The 20,464-nt window shown below is 37.0% G+C and overlaps 1 protein-coding gene across 3 annotated transcripts in view; it reads left to right on the top strand.

Annotated features, from left to right (window-relative positions):
* KNTC1 (kinetochore associated 1) overlaps nucleotides 1-20,464 on the top strand; it is a 103,456-nt gene that overhangs the window by 56,092 nt on the left and 26,900 nt on the right. For all 3 annotated transcript variants that reach the window (XM_037816713.1, XM_037816714.1, XM_037816715.1), the window contains 10 exons: nucleotides 2,582-2,862; nucleotides 3,243-3,415; nucleotides 3,865-3,962; nucleotides 4,405-4,543; nucleotides 6,098-6,154; nucleotides 6,651-6,814; nucleotides 8,672-8,776; nucleotides 15,060-15,188; nucleotides 15,757-15,873; nucleotides 16,732-16,841. In XM_037816713.1, coding sequence (XP_037672641.1) covers nucleotides 2,582-2,862; nucleotides 3,243-3,415; nucleotides 3,865-3,962; nucleotides 4,405-4,543; nucleotides 6,098-6,154; nucleotides 6,651-6,814; nucleotides 8,672-8,776; nucleotides 15,060-15,188; nucleotides 15,757-15,873; nucleotides 16,732-16,841 — 1,373 coding nt within the window. The remainder of the gene's footprint in view (nucleotides 1-2,581; nucleotides 2,863-3,242; nucleotides 3,416-3,864; nucleotides 3,963-4,404; nucleotides 4,544-6,097; nucleotides 6,155-6,650; nucleotides 6,815-8,671; nucleotides 8,777-15,059; nucleotides 15,189-15,756; nucleotides 15,874-16,731; nucleotides 16,842-20,464) is intronic.

The following is a 20,464-nucleotide window of genomic DNA, read 5'->3' as shown; positions in this document are numbered from 1 at the left end:
AGCTGGGTCATATGGCAAATCTATATTTAGCTTCCTGAGGAACCTCCATACTGTCTTCCAGAGTGGTTGCACCATTCTGCATTCCCACCAACAGTGAATAAGTGTGCCTCTTTCTCCACATCCTCTCCAGCACTTATCATTTTCTGTTTTTTGGATAATGGCCATTCTGGCAGGTGTGAGATGATATCTCATTGTGGTTTTGATTTGCATTTCCTTAATAGCCAGTGAAGTTGAGCATTTTTTCATATGCTTTTGAGCCATTTGTGTTTCCTCTTCAGAAAAATGTCTGTTCATGTCTTTTGCCCATTTTTTAATTGGATTGTTTGTCTTTCTGTTATTGAGATGCAGGATTCCTTTATATATTCGGGATATTAAACCCTTATCTGATATGTGGTTTCCAAACATCATCTCCCATTGTGTAGGCTGCCTTTTTACTTTTCTGACAAAGTCCTTTGATGTACAAAAGTGTTTAATTTTGAGGAGATCCCATTTGTCTATTTGTTCTTTGGTTGCTCACATTTTAATATTTTAATGTTGTTAACACTGGGATGTAGTCTCTGTCTGTCCCTTAAGTTTGTATTCAGCTACATATGATAGAGATTTCCTTGGGTGTCAGAAGTTAAGAAAAATTAACAAATCAAGCAAAAAACACCTTTCACCATCTTTGTAAATTGGCTCTGTGTTCCCTGGTCCCCTCCTTCAGTGTTTAGCCTTCCTGTCAAGATCAGCCAGAGTCAAGAGTGAAGTGCGAGGGCCTCTCAGTCTTTTCTGAGCCGGAGACTTGTCCTGGGCGTGTGCTTGCTAGTGGTCTTAGGAATTCCCCCGTTTACAGGAATCTGAATGCCCCCTCCACTCCCTACGGGAGAAACTCCACACTGCACTGGGGAGGGTATGGTGGAGAGACTATCAAGGGCACCTGGAGCTCTCCTGCCTTTTTTAAAGCTGTGATTTTCTTGATTCAGCACTCACTCGGTTACTGAAACCCTTTATCTGTTTTCTGGAGTTTGGAGGAAAATGGCTTTCCAAGGTTTTGCTAGTTGTTCATATTTTCTATGGGGGAATGACGCCCTGGAACATCTTATGCTGCCGTCTTGGTCAACTGGAAATTCAAAATTAGTATTGCTAAGCAATGGTTGTATCTAGCAAAGTCATGTATATTTATCATGCTACCATTTATTGAACAATTATTGTGCCACATCTGGTGTATATCTGTAATGTTCCCATCAACCTTGCTAGGCACAGGTTGTCTTCACTCTGTAAATGAGGAAAATAGCGCTCGGGAAGCATGAACTAACTTGCTCACATTGATACAGCTATTGACTGTGGAGTCACTGTGCAGACCCTGTCCTGCCTGACTTCAGTGTCCTCGCTCATTCTTATGTAATACTTTCTCACCAGTATTTAACACTTGCAATAAAATTATTAAAAATAAAAAATAATATCCTTTAAATGTCATTAAGTATATTGAACACAAAAACTGCTTTTGTTTGGGATAACATGCATTAGAAGTGAGCTCTTGGTGGGTTAATCCTTTACAAAGAAGAGGTTTAATTGTGCCTATGTTTTGCTTACTTTTGAATAGGTTAAGCATGTACATGATACATAATTCAAAAGGTTTAAAAGAGTCTCCAGTTAGAAATGTCTTCCTACCCTGACACTCCAGCCATTCAACCACTGTTACCAGTTTCTTTTGGATCCTCCCAGAGATGTTTTTCTTCCTTTAAGGTTTTATATACTTTGTGATTCACTTTTACTCTGAGGTTTCTGGTCATAGTTGAAAAAGGGAAGCAATTATATATGAAGAAATCAATAGGGAAATATCTCTTCTGGTTCCAAATATAGAGGATACTGTGGGAAATAATGAATAATGTCTTCAACAGCATATCTAGAGTAAATGTCAATAGTGAGTTCTTGTATTTATTTCTGCATGATACATCCCTTTAGGAAAAGATGAATAATATTGTATGGGGGAAAGTATCAAGTTTCAAAATTTTATAACATTTTATAAATATTGACTCTACCATAGATTATATATTATACAACCATAAGAAATGATATTATGAAGTGTATGAAAGAACAGGGAAAAAGGGAAATGACATAATGCTAAGTGGAAGGTAATATATGGAAGTATACGTGCAGCCAAAAATACTGGTGAAAGAAACTGAAAGGAAACAATAAGAAAATGGGCAAAGTTTATTAGGTCAAGAGGTGGAGGTGGGGGAGATTTTCCCACTAGGGCACATTTGTTGGAGATATTTTTGATTGTCACAAATGGGGGAGTGTCACTGGCATCTTGAGACCAGAGCTGCTGAACATCCTGCAATTCATAGGACAGCTCCCTACAACAAAGAATTATCTTGCCCAAAATGTCAGTAGTGTTGAAGTTGAGAAACCATAGGTCAAAATTTTATTTTCTTACTTTCCAAAGTTTTTGTAAGTGTTGATACCTTTATATCTTGAAATATGAAGATATATTGAATTCCTAACTTATGATGGAGTGCTCGTTTGAAAGATAACAGTGATTTTTTAGCAATAGATGAACTGAAGAGACTTGACTTTGTCTTGCTTGTCTTTGCTATAGGAGAACTTTGAGGTCTTTCTTTCGTTTGAAGATTACAGTAACAGTTCCCTGGTGGCAGATCTCCGTGAACAGCACATTAAAGCTCATGAAGCTGCCCAGGCCAAACACAAACCCAGGCGGACCCCAGAACCCATGGCTGCTGAGGCGAAGAGCCTGAGCACTGAATCAAAGCTGCACAGACAGGCGCTGGCTCTGCAGGTGTCCAAACAGGAGCTGGAGGCAGAGCTGACTTTGAGAGCCTTAAACGACGGGGAGGTCGAAACAGCACTGAGAAAATGCAGGTGAATCTTCTGGATCTTCATGCTGTGTACCCCTGTCCAAAATTAGCATTTGCTTCATGCATTTCTTGGGTAATATGGTTAGTGCCAGTGACACTTTGATTTTCACAGAGATACCACTCTCTTAGTTTGAAGTGATAAGGTAGTAGCATGCAAAGAAAATAACGAATATTACATAGATAGGTGATGTAGATGTTGAGTTTAGCATGCTGTGTACTTTGACATTTAATGGAATCTGAAGTTGAAAAAGCACATTATATACCATGGAAATGTTTGAAAGACATTTTAAGTATTGTGATGATGTTTATTTATTAATTGAAAAAAGGCAAATGCACTTGCTTTCAGTATGGGTATTCTAGATACTGACACTTTGTTTCCTCCAGAGACTTGTTTAAGTATCACTACAACGCAGACACAGGAACGTTGCTCTTTTTGTCATGTCAAAAGCTTTGTCATATGTTGGCTAATGATATCCCAATGAAAATACCTATAGGAATAGATCTTCCTTCAGAGATACATGATCTAGCATGCCAAGCAGCCACCATCTGCAGTCCAGGTGACAAAATAATTTGTAATACAATGTTTTATCTTCTATGGTTCATTTCAGATTTCTCTCCCAAATACTGTCTCTTTGCAATTGAACAATATAGTAACTAGACAATAGATATTTTCTCCATTTTACAAAGAGATGGTTAAAATTGATTCTCTTTTGAGTATTATTATTATTAAATACTTCAAAACAGTAAGCAATGTCATTGCTGGCTATTGACAGTATCTACTTTTATAGGATTGTGAAATTCCTTGCCTCCCAGTATCTGATCTTACACTCAAGCCAAGTTTAAGAAAAATGTTGAACTGTGTTATTTAGGATTTCAAAGCTAGAAGAAAACCTTTTTGTCTCCTTTTGGCCTTCCTTAGAATTTTTAATGATAATTATTAAGAGGTGGTTGTTTATTCTAAACACACAAAATATCAGTTTAATGATTTTTCTCCGTTTTCTTTCAGATTTTTTACCAGATGCTTTAGAACTATGTAAATATACTTTAATGGCAGTGGAGCTTTCCAGACAGTGCCAAATGGATGACTGTGGGATTTTAATGAAAGTAAAGTACTTTTGAATTTCTTTTCCTTAAATAAAACCCTTGCCGACCGATAAAGTGCCAATTTTAAATCACAAAGTTTACAAAAAATACTGAATCTACCTCTTGTATTTTCTTATTCTAAACTAGAAGACTGCTGAAAGGCATGAGACTACTTCTTTCTTTTTCTGTTACATTTATTGGCTTTAGTTTGCACTATTTTCTGAAAATTGGGCCTCAAGTAAGGCCTCTTTGGACCTGGTACTTAATTTAGAATAACTGTTTAATTTAAAGTGCCTTATCATACATAAGCCATTAGGGAAAAGCAACAGACTACATAGTTGTATTTGACCTTGAGTTCTGCGTTTGGCTCTAATATGTCTGATTCTGGCTCAGCTTGTTGAAGATGATCTCTCCACTTTGCAGTGTACTTATTTGTGTCTTTTCTGTGTGATTTGGTATTTAGACTTCTTTTGGAACTCATAAAGATCCATATGAGGAGTGGTCATACAGTGATTTCTTCAACGAGGATGGAATTGTTCTTGAATCACAAATGGTGCTACCTGTTATTTATGAATTGATTTCATCATTTGTTCCTCTAGCAGGTAAATCTCGTTTGTGTCATTATTTTCTATATATTTCAGGTTAATCAAAGTTTAAAATATAGAGGTTTGCTTCTTGAACAAAAAGGGGATGTGAAATGAAACGAAATAAGTTTCAGTGGCAGAGAGATTCTAAAAGGAGCCGAGAGGTCGCTCTGGTGGGCACTCTTACGCACAGTATAGACAACCCTTTTTAGGTTCTAATGAATTGGAATAGCTAGCAGTAAATACCTGAAACTATCAGACTACAACCCAGAACCCTTGAATCTTGAAGATGATTGTGTAACAGTGTAGCTTGTGAGGGGTGACAATGTGATTGGGAAAGCCATGTGGATCACCCTCCCCTTTGTCCAGTGTATGGATGGATAAGTAGCAAAATGGGGGCAAAAAAAAAAAAAAGGCACCCAGTGTTCTTTTTTACTTTAATTTTTATTCTTATTACTTTTGTGTGTGTGGTTAATGAAAATGTTCAAAAATTAATTTTGGTGATGAACGCACAACTTTATAATGGTACTGTGAACAATTGATTGTACGCTTTGTATGACTCCGTGGTATGTGACTATATCTCAATAAAATTGAATTATTAAAAAAAAAAATGTAGAGGTTTGGCCACAGGCAACAGCCTGTGCTTCAACCAGATGCACCCCCTTCCCCATACTGTTGACACCTCTTTTTAATATGAACAAGTTAGGGTGGACACTGCTCAGATACCCCTGAATATTGAGACAGTCATCAAATGAAAGAGGGGTAGTAACTGACAAGATAGGATTCAACAAAGGATTACAAATACTGAATCTTTATATAAATAATGTTTTTTTTAGTTTCTAGGGTACTAGAATAGCTAGCAGGAATGACTGAAATGGTGGAACTATAACATAACAAGCTTCAAAATTTGCTCTATAACTATTTATTAAATTATATGTTGAAAGTCACCACATTTCTGTATATATGTTATACTGCACAATAAGGAAATACCTGAAATGGCTGAACTGTAACCCAGAACATTCTTTGAAATTTGCTAACTACTTGTTAAATCATACTTTGAAAATAATCACTTTTCTGTATATAGGTTACATTTCACAATTTTAAAAATGTACAGAAAAATAAAAAATGTAGAAGTTTGGGACCAGGATGATAATATGGATGAATGTCACAGGCATACGTTTGAGCAAAAGAAGTGAGACACAAATAGAATGCACACGATATGATTCCATTTACATATGGGGGAAAAAAGGCATAAACGAAACCGTGCAGTTAGAAGTCAGAGTAGTGGTTACCCTTGGGGGTGGGTAACTGGAAGGGGACCATGGAGGCTTGAGGGGAGCTGGTAATGTTCCGTTTGTTGACTTGAATGCTGCTACATGGATGTATTCAGTTTGTTAGAATTTATCAAGTTGTATATTTATCTGCATTTTTCTGCATTTATATTTTACTTTACTTTTAAGAAAAATTAAAAGTTTGTTTTCTTAAATAAAAGTTTGCTTTAAAACATTTTTATAATAGCACAATATTTAAAAATCTCTTATTTAGTGCTATTGAATTTATTCTCTTTTGTAGAAAACAAGAGACATTCCTTGGATTCCTCAAGTTTGCCATACTGCTCAATTAGTGAAGGTATTTGTCATCAGAAATATGTAGATTGTATTAAGATTTTGTAAATATACAACTAGAGAAATTCCTTGAAATCTTAAATATGAATTTGAGTTAATATCCTTATTATAATACTTAGTTTATTGTTATTCCTTTAAAAAGGATCGGTAGATTGTGTCCTTTGGCTTATAGCATTAACTTTTATGAATCTGTTCATAAATTTTGGTTTTTCAAATGGAGAAATAGTTTTCATTAGCTAATGATTTATGCATCTCCATTACAATAGGCAAATTACAATAAAAACATCTCCTTATCTAGCAGACTTAGTTATTTTCTAGTTTGCGTCATGCTTCCTGTTAATTTTATCATTAACTAACTTGGAGAATGAATTCCATGACAGTTACCTGCATTGAAGAAGTAGGCTGTCCCTGAAAACACTTTCCAATCATATGATCTTTCTTTGTTTAAAAGTAATCTAAATATTGAAATATATTCTCAGAATTCTTTTATCATTTCCCAGGAGACAGCCTTATTTTGCCTGTTATAAGTTCCATCTCTGCCCTGCTTCAGAACCTTCAGGAGTCTAGCCAGTGGGAACTGGCCCTGAGATTTGTAGTTGGTTCGTTTGGTACCTGTCTTCAGCACTCTGTGTCAAACTTCATGAATGCCAGTCTGAGTGAGAAGGTACAGTATTGAGAACAAATACTTTGACTTCAGTGAATATGAATCTTAAAAAACTGCCAAACAAAGGAATTTGGAGTACACGTTTTTCATATCTTGGCTATGTAACATGAAGCTGATAATTTGTGAGATTTGAAAAACATTTGAGTGTACCAAGATTCAGCTGTAATTCCAGGAGCTTGTACTCATTTTTGTATTCAGTCTTAAGTACAACCTGAGAGTCACCATTTTGCAAATGGAAAAATAAAATAAGTTGCCCAAGGGATTAGGCTGTAAGTGGCAACTCATCTGACTCCAAGTCTTGTGCACTTTTGACTCTACCACATTAGGTCTCATAGATGAGTCAGCTGTTTGTTTTATTGTGACCCAAATTACTGTAATTATTTCCTCTGTTGGCAGCATGATTTAAAAGATTCTAGAAGACAAACTACCTGTTGATAGCTTGCTTATGGATCTGAGTCACAGAGGGGTTTGCCTTCATTTCTGCTACTCTGTTCGTATTTATTAAATGCCAAGTTTTAAAAGATCTTTATTGAAGTATAACTTTCATAACTAAAGTGCATGTTTTAAATGTATCAGCCAATGTATATACCGTCTCACCAATACACTCAAGAAACAGACTAATTTCAAATGTTCTTTTTTGCTCTTTTCCCAGTTGATCCCCCACCCCCACCAGCCTCAGCTTTCTGTCATTATAGATTAGATGCCAGTACTTTTTTTTTGCAATTTTATTGAGATGTAATCACATAACATACAATCATTCAAAATGTACAATCTGTTTCACAGTATCCCCATATAGTTATGCTTTCATCACCACAGTCAAACCTTGAACATTTTCATTACTCCAAAAAATAAATTAAAATAAAAAAGAACATCCAAAACATCCCATTCCCCTCCTTCCCCCCCATTGTTCATTTACTTTTTAAAATACAGTTTAATTGAGATATATTCACACACCCTACAGTCATCTACAGGGTACAATCAGTTATTTATAGCACCATCATGCAGTTGTACGCTCATCACCAGAATTAATTTTTGAAACTTTTTCTTACTACAAAATAAAAATAAAAGCAAAAAAGAACCCCTAACTCTTTCCATCCCCTCCATCCCATCCTAATCTTCATCTAATTTTTGTCCCCATTTTCCTACTCATCTGTCCATACACTGGATAAAGGGAGTGTGAGCCACAGGGTTTTCACAGTCACACAGTCACACACTGTGCAAGATGCATAGTTATACAATCATCTTTGAGAATCAGGGTCACTGGGTTGCAGTTTGACAGCTTCAGGTATTTCCCTCTAGCCATTCTAACACACTAAAGACTAAAAGGTGATGTTTATATATATAGCACATAGGAATACCCTCCAGAGTGACCTCTTGACTCCATTTGTAATCTCTCAGCCACTGGAACCCTGATTTGCTTCATCTCTCTTTCCCCTCTTGGTCAAGAAGATCCTCTCATTCCCACAGTGCTGGGTCCAGGCTCATCTCCAGGAGTCATTTCCCGCATTGCCAGGGGGATTTACACCCTTGGCTGTCACGTCCCACATAGTGGGGAGGGTAGTGAGTTCACCTGCCATGTGGGCTTAGAGAGAGGGGGGGCCACATCTGAGCAACAAAGAGGCTCTCTGGAGGGGGCTCCTAGGCACATTATAAGTGGGCTTCGCCTCTCCCTTGCAGCAACTAGCCTCACAGGGGAAAGCCCCCTGATGGAGGGCTCAGCCCGTTCAATTAGATGCCAATACTTTTTGCATAGAGCGATGAATTTTCAAAGTTTCTTAGTATTTAAAAAAAGAAATTGAATTGAATCATAGAAGTTGACCTAATGATTCTTTTTTTTGTTTGTTTGTTTCCTGTAAGGTGTTTGGAGAGACCACACTCATTAAATCAAAGCATGTTGTTAAGGAATTGAAAGAAAAAGCTGTTATGTTTATCAGGGCAAACGCTACAACCCTATTACACAAAGTGAGTATCTGTTTTTGGTAACTTCTTTTTCTTTTTAATTGTCAACAGTGCATATAATTCACTAGTTTATGATTCAGTATAGCTTTGTTCTACTATTCAAGAACCTGTATTATAGCTAATCGTTGTTGCTATTTTTCATGGTGGTAATTGAAATTCTGTTGGGGGGGTTAGGAATGGTAGTCAGCCTTTTCTGCTTCTGGTCCCTGGTTTTAGTTACTAGGGGAATGCATTCCAATTATTCTAGGTGTAATTTATTTCTATTCCACGATTTCTGTTCCAAAAATGCCTATTTTTTCATTAGTTTATATTTTTTAAAAAGTTCTAATAGACTCTTGGTGGGAAAAAAAATTATTGTATTGGACATTTAAGTTTCCAATTGTCAGATCACTTTTTTTTTTAACTTTTTATTTGGAAATAAATCGAAGTTTCAGGAAATTTGTAAGAATAGTACAAAGAACTCTGTATACCCTTTATCTAGGTTCAACAATTGCTTTATCATTCGCTGTCATGTGCACTCTCTTTCTAAGATCATTTTATATTTTATATTATTATTTTCTGACCACTTAGGAGTAAGTTGTATACATCATGTCTCTTTACTTCAGTGTTTGCTTCCCAGGAGTAAGATTATTCTCTTACATAACCACAGTGCAGTTATCAGCTTCATTGCGTTTAATAGTGACACAATACTTATATTTGCTGTCCATATTCCGATTTTGTCTATTGACCCAATAATGTCCTTTATAGCATTTTTTTTCCATTTCAGTACAAGATTTAGTTCAGGATCATATATTACAGGGGACAGCAAACTATGGCCAGCAAGGCAGGCTACCTAATTTTGCAAATAAAGTTTTCTTGGAACACAGCCCCATCCATTAATTTATGTATGCTCTATGGCTGCTTTTTCACTACAAGAGCATACATTATTAGTTGCAGCAGAGACTATATGGCCTGCAAGCCTAAAGTATTTACTATCTAGCTACTTAAAAAAAAAATGTGCCAACCCCTGATGTACTACATTTAGTAATCATCTGTTTAGTCTCCTTTAATTTGGAATAATCTTTACTGTGTGGTTGCACAATGATGTTTAAGTTCCTGGTAGTAGCTCTGTGCATTTCTCTTTGCAGTTCTCTGGATCCTGGATTTTTTTTAACTTATGCTTCATGGGAATTCCTTGACATTTTGCATATTTTCTAGAATTTTCTCCCATTTTTCCTTTTGTATTTTCTTTGTCTAGAGGATAGCGACTTTGACTCAATGCCATATTTTGCCTTGTGATGGCCACTCACAATATGAGATGAAAATTTGCTTAATCATGAGTCTTGTGTCACACATGAACCTTACATTCTAAAATAAACAAGAACATAAACCTATAAATAATATATCAGTTGCTGGGAAGAAAAATAAAGAGGATAAGGGGATATAGAAAGTGATGTAGATGGGGAGTTAGTTTAGATCAGGTGGTCAAGGAAAGCATCTCTGATGTTTGAGCAGAGACCTAAATGGCTTGCAGGAATGATGCTGTGAAGATCTGGAGGAAGGGCTTTCTAGATGAGGGAACAGCCAGTGCAGAGGCCCTGAGGCAGAAGTACACTTGTCGGTGGCTGGAGTATGTACAGTGAGGGGGTAGCGGTGGGAGAGGAGAGTCTGAAGTAGGCAGGGGCTGGGTCCTGCTAGGGCCTCATGGGCTAATGTAACTTTATCCAAAATGTAATGAGAAGCCACTGGGGGATTTTCAGCAAAGAAGAAATTTAATCTGATTTACATTTTGTAAAGATTATTCTGTGAACTATGGAAAAATGGACTATAGAGGTGCAGGAGTGAAAAGAGGGAGACCCAATTGGGAAGTGGCAACTGATATCTAAGAAAAAGATGGTGATGTAGGTTTGAGTGTTACAGAAAGCAACATGCAAAGTGGTGGGATGGGTTTTTTGTTGTTGTTTTTTTTTTTAACTTTTTACTTTGAAATGATTTCAAACTTACAAGATAGCTGCAAAAATAATACAAACCCCATGCAGAGAACTTGAACATAGCCCCACACCTCCCAGACAGCCAGAGCCACCAATTATCTCACTTGGCCTCCTTTGCTGTATCTATCTTTCATCTATCTGTATCTGTCTGTCTGTCTGTCTATATATTTTCTAAATATTTGACAGCAGGTTGCACACGTCATAATCCTTGAATACATAATGCTTCCATGTATATTTCCTATGAATAAAAATATCACTTATGTAATCACCTTAAGTGCAGTTATCAAGTCCAAGAATTTTAACATTGACGTAAAGCTAACATTCTGTATTCCAATTTTTTCTTATGTTCCAATAATGTCCTTTTGAGCCTTTTCTCCTCCATTCTTAGATGCCATCAGTTTCATGTATTGCATTTAAATTATCTTCTTAGTTCATCTTTTTTTTTTCAGTTGTGGAAACACATATACAACAAAGATCTCCCCATCCCAACCTCCCCCCAAGCACACCATCCAGTGGGATTAATCACATTCACAATGTTGCTGTACCCTCCTTATCATCCATTACTAGAAATTTCCCTTTGCCCCAAATAGAAACCCCACCCTCGTTTTGCAGTAACTCCCTTTTGCCCCTTCCCCCCACCCATGGTGACCTGTACTCTACTTTCTGTCTCTTTGAGCTTGCATGTTCTCTGATATTTTCTTTGTGATTACCATAGGGCTTAAATTGACATCCTAAGTCTATAACAAGCTTGTTTGCTTTTATACCAGCTTAACTTCAATAGCATACATAACTACCTTTATGTAGTTCTTGTCACAAATAACATATTTCTACGTTGAATCCAAACCATTTGTCATTACAATTTATGCATTTGCCTTTTAGATCCTGTCAAAAGCAAAAAGTGGAGTTACAAATTAAAGATACAATAGTACTGGTATTTATATTTACCCATGTCATTATCTTTACTGGAGATCTTTTTTCTTCATGTGGCTTCATTCAGTTGTCTGGTGTTCTTTACTTTCAACCTGCAGAACTTCCTTTAGCATTTCTTATTGGGCTGGTCTACTGGTGACAAACTTCCTCAACTTTGGTTTATCTGGGAATGTTGTAATACCTCCATCAGTTTTAAAAGATAGCTTTGCCAAATATAGAATTCTTCATTGGGAATTTTTTTGTTTTCAGCACTTTAAATATGTCTTCCCACTGCCTCCTTGCCTCCATGATTTTTTGATGAGAAATTGGCATTTAATCTTACTAAGGCTCCCTTGTATGTGACACATTGATTCTGTCATAGCTTTCAGAATTCTCTCTTTATCTTTGGCATTTTGCAGTTGATTTTGATATGAGATGAGATGAGATGAGATGAGATATGATGTGTTCCTTTGATTATAACATGGCTTGGTGTGGGTATATTTGGGTTTATCCTGTTAGGAGTTCATTAAGCATGTTGGATATGTATATTCCTGTCTTTCATAAGTTCGGGAGGTTTTCACCCATTGTTTCTTGAATATTCTCTGCTGCTTTTCTCTCTTCTTTTTCTGGGACTTCCACAATGTGTATACTGGTATGCTTGATGCTGTCCCACAAGTTCCTCAAGTTCTATTCACTTTTCTTCATTCTTCCTTCTGCTTCTTGGTCTAGATGATATCAATTGTCTTATATTCAAGTTCACTGATTCTTTTTTCTGCCAGCTCCAATCAGCTGTTGAACCCCTCTAGGGAATTTTTAATTTCTGTTTCTTTATTCTTTCTTTTACTGTTTGGTTTCTTTTCATAATTTCTACCTCTCTATGATATTCTCTTTCTGTTCATCTGTTGTTATTCTGATTGCCTTTAGTTCTTTGTCCATGTTTTCCTTTAGCTCTTTGAGCATATTTAAGACTATTTTTTAAAAAATCTTTGTCTGGAATATCCCAGGTCTGATCTTCCTCATCAGTGGTTTCTAATGCTTTAGTCCTCTTTTTTTAACTGGGCTATTACTTCCCTTTTCTTTGTATGTTTTGTAATCTTTTGTTGTACCCTGGACATTTTGATATTTTAATATGTTATCACTGGAATTTAGACTATGAGTTGTCTGTTCCTTAAGCTTGTATCCAGCTAATGTTATGATAAAGTTTTCCTTGAATGCCAGGAGCTAACAAAATAAAATAAAAGAAGGAAAAAAAAAAGAAAACACCCTTCCCAGTCTTTGTAGGTTGACCTGTTTGAGTGCTCTCCTTCAGAGCTTATCCATACAATGAGTTTAGACAGTGGTTCCAGGCCACAGCACAGGGACCTCCATGGTCCATTCTGCACATGCACGTTTATCCTTAGGAATTTCCCCGTTTACACAGGTACGAATGTCCCCTCTTCCCTAGGAAACAGTTTCCTCATGGTGCCAGGACCTGCACTGTATGTCCTACAGCCAACAATCCCTTGCCTCAGGCAGCCACATGACTGCTCTCCCACAGCATTCTGTAGGAGAGCTGGGTAAGCCCCCTTCTACAGGCAGGGCAGGTTCTGAGATAGTGAGTCCCTCGAGTCATCACCAGATAGACGGGGCCAAAATTACCAGCTCCCAGTATGCTCATGAGGGAGACTCTGGGAGCCCTGACCGGGGATCCACACCAGTTAGGGATGAAGGAGGTGCAGGCCATGGCACCAGGAGATCCTACCTCTTTTTAGTGCCTCTTTTCTTGATTCAGGACTCACCCTATCACTTAGTCCTTTAACTATTTTCTGAAGTTTCAAAAAAGATGTTTCTGCCCATTCTTGCCGGTTATTCAAAGCTTCTGTGGGGGTATGGAGCAGTGAAGCTTCTCACTCCATCTTGATTGAGTCGGGATTTGGATAGATTTTGTAGGCAGAGCATACAGGACTTGCTGGTGAATTAGGCATAAAACAAGGGAGAATGTAATGATCTGACTCCTAGGCTTTTGGTCTGAAGAGTTGGGTGAATTATGGTGCCATTTACTGAGGTGAGAGGGTGGTAGAGAAACAGATTTGGGGGAGAAAATTAGGAAAGAATTCAGTTTTGGGTGTGCTAAGTTTGGGGTCTTTTCGGCTACTGTCAATCAGGCAACTAGTTACAGATGTTTAAGCTCAACATTGTTAGAGATGTTGTAGATGTCATTCTTAGTTGAGGAGGTAAATATGGGAGTCATCAGCCTAAAGATGATTCTTACAGCCATGGGTACCAAGTACCCTATGGGAAGTTTGTATTAAGTTGAACCATATGGAGTTGCTGGTTTTGTAGGTTTAAGTCTCAGATATCAGCATTCTCACGTGGGGAAGCTGAACTGATGAAAGAGAGAGCTGAGCCCTGAGGCTTGGGTCACGACAATTCATAGAGGTCAGGAAGAGGAGAATCCAGTAGAGGAGATTCTGAAGAAACAGCCAGTGAAATGGAAGGAAAATTGGGATAGTCTGGTGTCCTTGAAGTTTCAAGGGAGACTTTCAAGGGAGTGATCGGAAATTTTGGAGTATACCAGAGCACTAATAATTGAAGTCAGGTGGGGACTGAAATTGCCATGAGTTTGGCCACAGAGGTCATCGTGACCTTTGCAAGAACAGTTTCAGTGCAGTGGTGGGAGTGAGAGCCAATCTGAGTCGGGTCCAAGAGAGCACTGTAGGACAAGAATCTTCCCGTAGTAGTTTGCTTTTAAGGGGACCAAAGAAACAAGGTAGTCACAGGAGACATTCAAGGATTTTGTTTGAAAGACAGGGGTGGTATAGTATTGAGCTACCAGAGAAGTGGAGAAATTAATGATAGTGAGACAGGGCCAACTTTTTGCCGAAGCAAAGGCTTTAAGTAGCTGAAAGGGGATGGGGTCCAGGGCACAAGTGGAGGGGTTGGCCTTCAGTGGACAGGGACAGTGGAGTATGTGTTTTGTTCTATTCTGATTTCTAGATTTCTTCCCAAAGAATTTTCTAGACGGAAGCAGAAATTAAGGTTCAGGGGCAGGTGGGCTGGTAGACTTGGTGGTGGGAGGATGGGGTCTCTCCCTTCTGGTTACTTGTGATTTCTCAGTATGTTAAAAAGTGAGGAGGTGATTGGGAATGTTGGAGATTTGAAGAAAAAGGATGAAACAGTCATGCAGAAGAAGAAAGGAAGGTAAGGAATCTGTGCTATGTAGAACTTGTTAAAATGGCTTTTCTTAAGTTTATGGTAGTGTTAAAGGGCATTAAAACTACGCAAACAGCTTGGAACTATGTTACTAGAAATAAATTCATGGAAGACTTGTTCAATTGTAGTATCTATCATGAAATTTATTAATATACGCCTTCAGGTACTTAATTCTATTTTGATAGTGAAGAATTTGTTTCTTTTGATTCCTGTAGGTATTTAATTGTCGCCTGGTAGATCTTGACTTGGCATTTGGTTACTGCACTCTCTTACCCCAAAATGAAGTGTTCGAAAATCTCTGGAAGCTCATAGATAAAGCATGGCAGAATTATGACAAAATTTTGGTAAGACCAAAGGAAACATACCTTAAGTTAAAGATTTAGCAGAAAAATGTTTAGCTAAGTCACATGACTTCTACCAGCTTTTCCTTGACTAGCGACATAATGGTGAAATGTATATGCAAATTATAAGCATTGTTCAACGTAGCAAATTATTGATACTTTTTCTTCCTTAAAATTTCTAAGCAGTCACAGGAACTGACTTCTAGTGTGTTTGAAGCCCTAGACCCATAACATAGTTCTTTGTTTAGGACAAGTTTAACAGGTAGAAAACTTCTCTTGGATGTGGTTTGTATTAAGTTTTGCCTTTTGTAGTAGTTTCGCCTGAAGTATAACTAAACTTTGGCCTTTTCTTACAAAGGAAAGCCAGACTAAATTTATGGTGTCATAAGAGAAGTTGAATTACCTAAATGTTGTATGAGAAGAAATGACTGCAAACAGAGCAATATGTAACAATCCACACACTTATCACAAAGAAAGGATATGGTTTTATTATTGAGTGTCATCCAAAAGGTGTAAGAAGAATTTACTTTACTAATAAGCATATTATAATTCCATTTTTTTTCTTTCTAAGGCAATATCTCTGGTGGGCTCTCAGCTGGCCAGTCTCTATCAGCAAGTGGAAATGGAGCTTAAGTTCTGTGAACTTGGTACTGATGCCCAATGGGGTATTCGTCTTGGTAAACTTGGTGTGAGTATTCTTTGCACTTGCTATGAAGTTTCACCTATACTGATGATTACCCAGTTGGAAATTTTAAAACAAAGATGTCATTTTCCTTCACTTTAGGGAGTAGATGTATATATACTGCCTCAAATATTGGTAACATTTAAAGTACACACATGGTGCTTTCAAAGAGTTAAGGATCTTTTGCCCCATTTCCTTTTTCTGTATTTTTAAGGAAATACACAAGAGGCCTGGCATTTTCATCTACTTAGCTTTCTCATTGACAGCTATGCATCTCACATGTATCTAGTATTAATTGACAATTATGCTATTTCAGGCCTTGCCTTTTGCCTCATATTTCTGTTTCCTGTTGCTGTTTGATTAAAGATAATATTAAAATGTTTGTACATGTATACCAAGCTTTAAGAACTCCAATTATGGAAAAGTAAGTGTCCCTTATTTTTTACTTTGGAAGAAAAAAACACTTCTGATATCCTTAACTCTTACCATAAATGTAAAACATTTTATTTTATTTGCAAACTATTGACTTATCAGGAATATAACCATTGCTGAAATGGTATATGTTTTGAAACCTAATTCTTATGCATTAATGGCACTGATGTCTCTTTATCACTAAAAAACAAACTTTACTGACAAAGAGGCAGGGCTTAAGGGTGCGCAGAGGGATTTTTGGATCCATAGCCAAATATGCCTGAAATCTCAGAATGATGGTCGAGTTGGACTGAGTGATAAAATTAAAAATTGGAGGATCTATGGAAAATGTTTCTTTATAAAAATGGATAGTAAAAAATAGTCACAATGCAGTCTTTATTTATTCTGATACTTTTCAGTTTAGTGGTTTGTTTTTTTTCTTTTTATTCCTAGATTTCTTTTCAACCAGTTTTCAGGCAACATTTTCTAACAAAGAAAGACCTCATTAAAGCTCTTGTGGAGAATATAGATATGGACACAAGCCTCATTCTGGAATATTGCAGGTAATTCTTTAAACTTTAATACTTTTGCTATTAGCTTAACAAACCAGTAATGCTTACAGAGATACCACAGTAATAAAAATTATTATGAGTTGTGGTCTGTAGCTCTCTGATCTTTTCTCTTGCTCACCCCCAAACTGAGTAAATCCAAAGCCATATTAATTCTCATAGTATATCACCTTTTTTATTTTTGAATGCAGTTTTATTGAGATAAATTCACACACCGTACAATCATCTAAAGTATATAATCAATTGTTCGCAGTATCATCATGTAGTTGCGTATACATCACCCACAATCAATTTTTTAACATTTTCATTACACCAAAAAATAAAACTAAAAATAAGCATAAAAATAAAAGTAAAAAAGAACATCCAAAATATCTCATGCTCCTTTCCCCCCCATTATTCATTTACTTTCTGTCCCCTTTGTTTCTACTCATCTGTCCATACGCTGGATAAAGAGAATGTAAGCCTCAAGGTTTTCACAATCACGCAGTCACACCATATATGCTATATAGTTATATGATCATTTTCAAGAATGAAGGATACTGGATTGCAGTTCAACAGTTTAGGTATTTCCTTCTAGCTATTCTAATACACTAAAAACTAAATATGAATATCTATATAATGCATAACAATAACCTCCAGAATGGCTCTCAACTCCTCTCAGCCACTGACAGGCTACATCTGCACAACAAAAGACTTTCTCTGGGGGAGGCTCTTAGGCACGATTTTGAGTCCGCTTAGCCTCTCCTTTGCAGTAACAAGTTTCATAAGGGCAAGCCCCAGGATCAAGAACTTGACTTATTACAATGGTAGTCCCCCATGTTTACAAGAATATCAGGAAATCCCCAAGTGGGGAAGTTTAATGTTTCCACATTTTTCTCCGGTCCTCAAGGGGGCTTTGCAAATACTTTTTATTCTCTGTCCAAATTCTGTGGGATGTATCGGGGTTTCATGCTAACCTGTACAAACCAACCAGATCTCACCCCCATTCAATCTTCCATGTAATTATGGTGTTTCAGTAAACTGACTGTTCAGGTTAACTTATATAGCATGCTAAAAAAATACACATCTCTTCCTTTGGTCTCACACAGAAACTGAGGTTTTAAAACACAGTCAGTATCATCCTTTTCCATTTAGCCTGGTTTACCTTAGTTCTAATCAAATCCATTTCGTTCATATCTCTAATTGAAGTCTGATCTCTTTTTCTGCTTTAACATTTGCTGTATGGGTAATGCTGACATTCATAGCTGCTGAACTCTGGCTCTCAGTCTTAGGTGTCACACAGATACCCAAAATTCCAGGGTCCAACCAGGTTATATACAAATAACTCAGCTTCTCAGAATGTAGAGACATGCATTACAACTCATGAACAGATGCGACTACTGTAAGAGCTTACAATCTAGGAACCTTTACCATAAGCCTTCCCCTAATAACCTATGCTCTCAGATTTAATTCTCAGAGTTTGCACATTATAGCTAGTCCATATTAGTGAGGCATCATAATGTTTGTCTTTTCGATTCTGGCTTATTTCACTCTATATACTATCCTCAAGGTCCATTCACCTAGATGCATACCTCACAACTTCATTTCTTCTTGCTGCCACTCAATATTCCATTGTATACATGCACTACAGTTCACTATTCTGTTTATCAGTCAGTATACCTTTAGGCCACCTCCATCATTTGTGAATCATGACTGCTGCCATAAACACCACTGTGCAATGTCCATTCATGTCCCTGCTCTCAGTTCTTCCAAGTATATGCCCCAACAATGGAGTTGCAGGACCATATGGCAACCCCATAGTTAGCTTCCTGTGGAACCACCACACTGCCCTCCAGCTGGGCTGTGCCATTCTACCTCCTTACCAATAGGGAATAGGTACATGCCTCTTACCGCATTTTCTCCAGCACTTGTATCCTTCTGTTTTTTTTAAAAAACAGTTTTATTCACACACCACAAATCCACTCTAAGTAAACAGCCAATGATTCCCAGTTTAATAACATAATTATGCATTCACCCAAAGAAAGAGGAAAAGGAGAAGAATACATGAAGAATAAAAATACAAGAAATAGAAGAAAAATAATAAAAAACAATGAAAAGGTCAGACAACACCACCACCACCAAGAATCCCATATCACTCCCTTATATCCCCTGCTTGTAGACATTTAGCTTTGGTATATTGCTTTTGTTACAATTAATGGGAGCATCTTACAATGTTACCATTAACCATAGACTCTAGTTTGCAATGATTGTATTTTTTCTCCTGTATCATCCAATTTTTGACATCTTGCAATGTTGACATTCATTAGTTCTCCCTCATTTAAAAACATTCTTGTATTTGTACATTTAATCACCATCATTGACTACTCTAGGTTTTGCTTAGTTATACAATCCTAGTCTTTTATCTTCTGTATTTCTTTCTGGTGTCATACATGCCCTTAGCCTTCCACTTTCAACCATACTCACACTCATCTTTGTTCAGAGTACTTACAATATTGTGTTACCATCACACACTATTATGCTATGCATTCCATTTCCGGATCTGTACAGTCAATCCTGTTCAATCTTCTGTGCTCCTTCAGAAGCAAATGCCTTATCTCTAACCTCGTTATCTGCTGATAACCTGTGTTCTCAACTCTCAAATTTTGCTCATTAATGTTAGTCCATATTAATGATAGTCTTCGTTTCTACACTCTTCTCCAAAGCTCGCTCTCTTGTCTTTTCCTATCTGCCTGCAGTGTTACCTTTAGTATTTCTTGTAGAGCAGGTATTTTGTTCACAACCCCAGTGTCTATTTGTCTGAAAATATTTTAAACTCACCCTCATTTTTGAAGGACGATTTTGCCAGATATAGAATTCTTGATTGGCAGTTTCTCTTTCAGTATCTTGAATATAGCATACCACTGCCTTCTCACCTCCATGATTTCTACTGAGAAATCCACATGTAGTCTTATGGAGCTTCCTTTTTTTTATGATGGATCACTTTTATCTTGCTGCTTTCAGAATTCTCTGTCTTTGACATCTGATAATCTAATTATTAAGTGTCTTGGAGTTGCTCTACTCAAATCTATTTTATTTGAGGTATGTTGTGCTTCTTGGATCTGTAATTTTATGTCTTTCATAAGAGATGGGAAATTTTCAGTGATTATTTCCTCCATTATTCTTTCTGCCCCTTTTCCCTTTTTTTCTCCTTCTGAGACACTCATGAGACGTATATTCATGTGCTTCATGTTGTCATGAAGAAATAACATGAGAAGTTGCTCATATTTTTCCATTCTTTTCCCTATCTGTTCTTTTGTGTGTAGGATTTCAGATGTCCTTTCTTTTGCCTCTTCAAATCTGCTGTTGTATGTCTCCATTGTGTTTTTCATCTCTTCTGTTTTGCCTTTCATTTCCATAACTTCTGCTAGTTGTTTTTTCAAACTTTCGAGTTCTTCCTTATGTTTGCCCAGTGTCCTCTTGATATCCATCATCCCTTTTGCCATATCTTCCCTCAAATTGATTTGATTTTTGAATTGATTTAGCATATTCATTTGAAGATCTTTAATTAGTTGTTTCTACTCCTGTATTTCATTTGTAGTGTAAGTTTGTTCCTTTGACTGGGCCATATCTTCATTTAT

Source organism: Choloepus didactylus, chromosome 23, assembly GCF_015220235.1.
Source record: "Choloepus didactylus isolate mChoDid1 chromosome 23, mChoDid1.pri, whole genome shotgun sequence".
Classification (NCBI taxonomy): Eukaryota; Metazoa; Chordata; class Mammalia; order Pilosa; family Megalonychidae; genus Choloepus; species Choloepus didactylus.
This window is presented reverse-complemented; position numbering and strand designations above follow the sequence as displayed.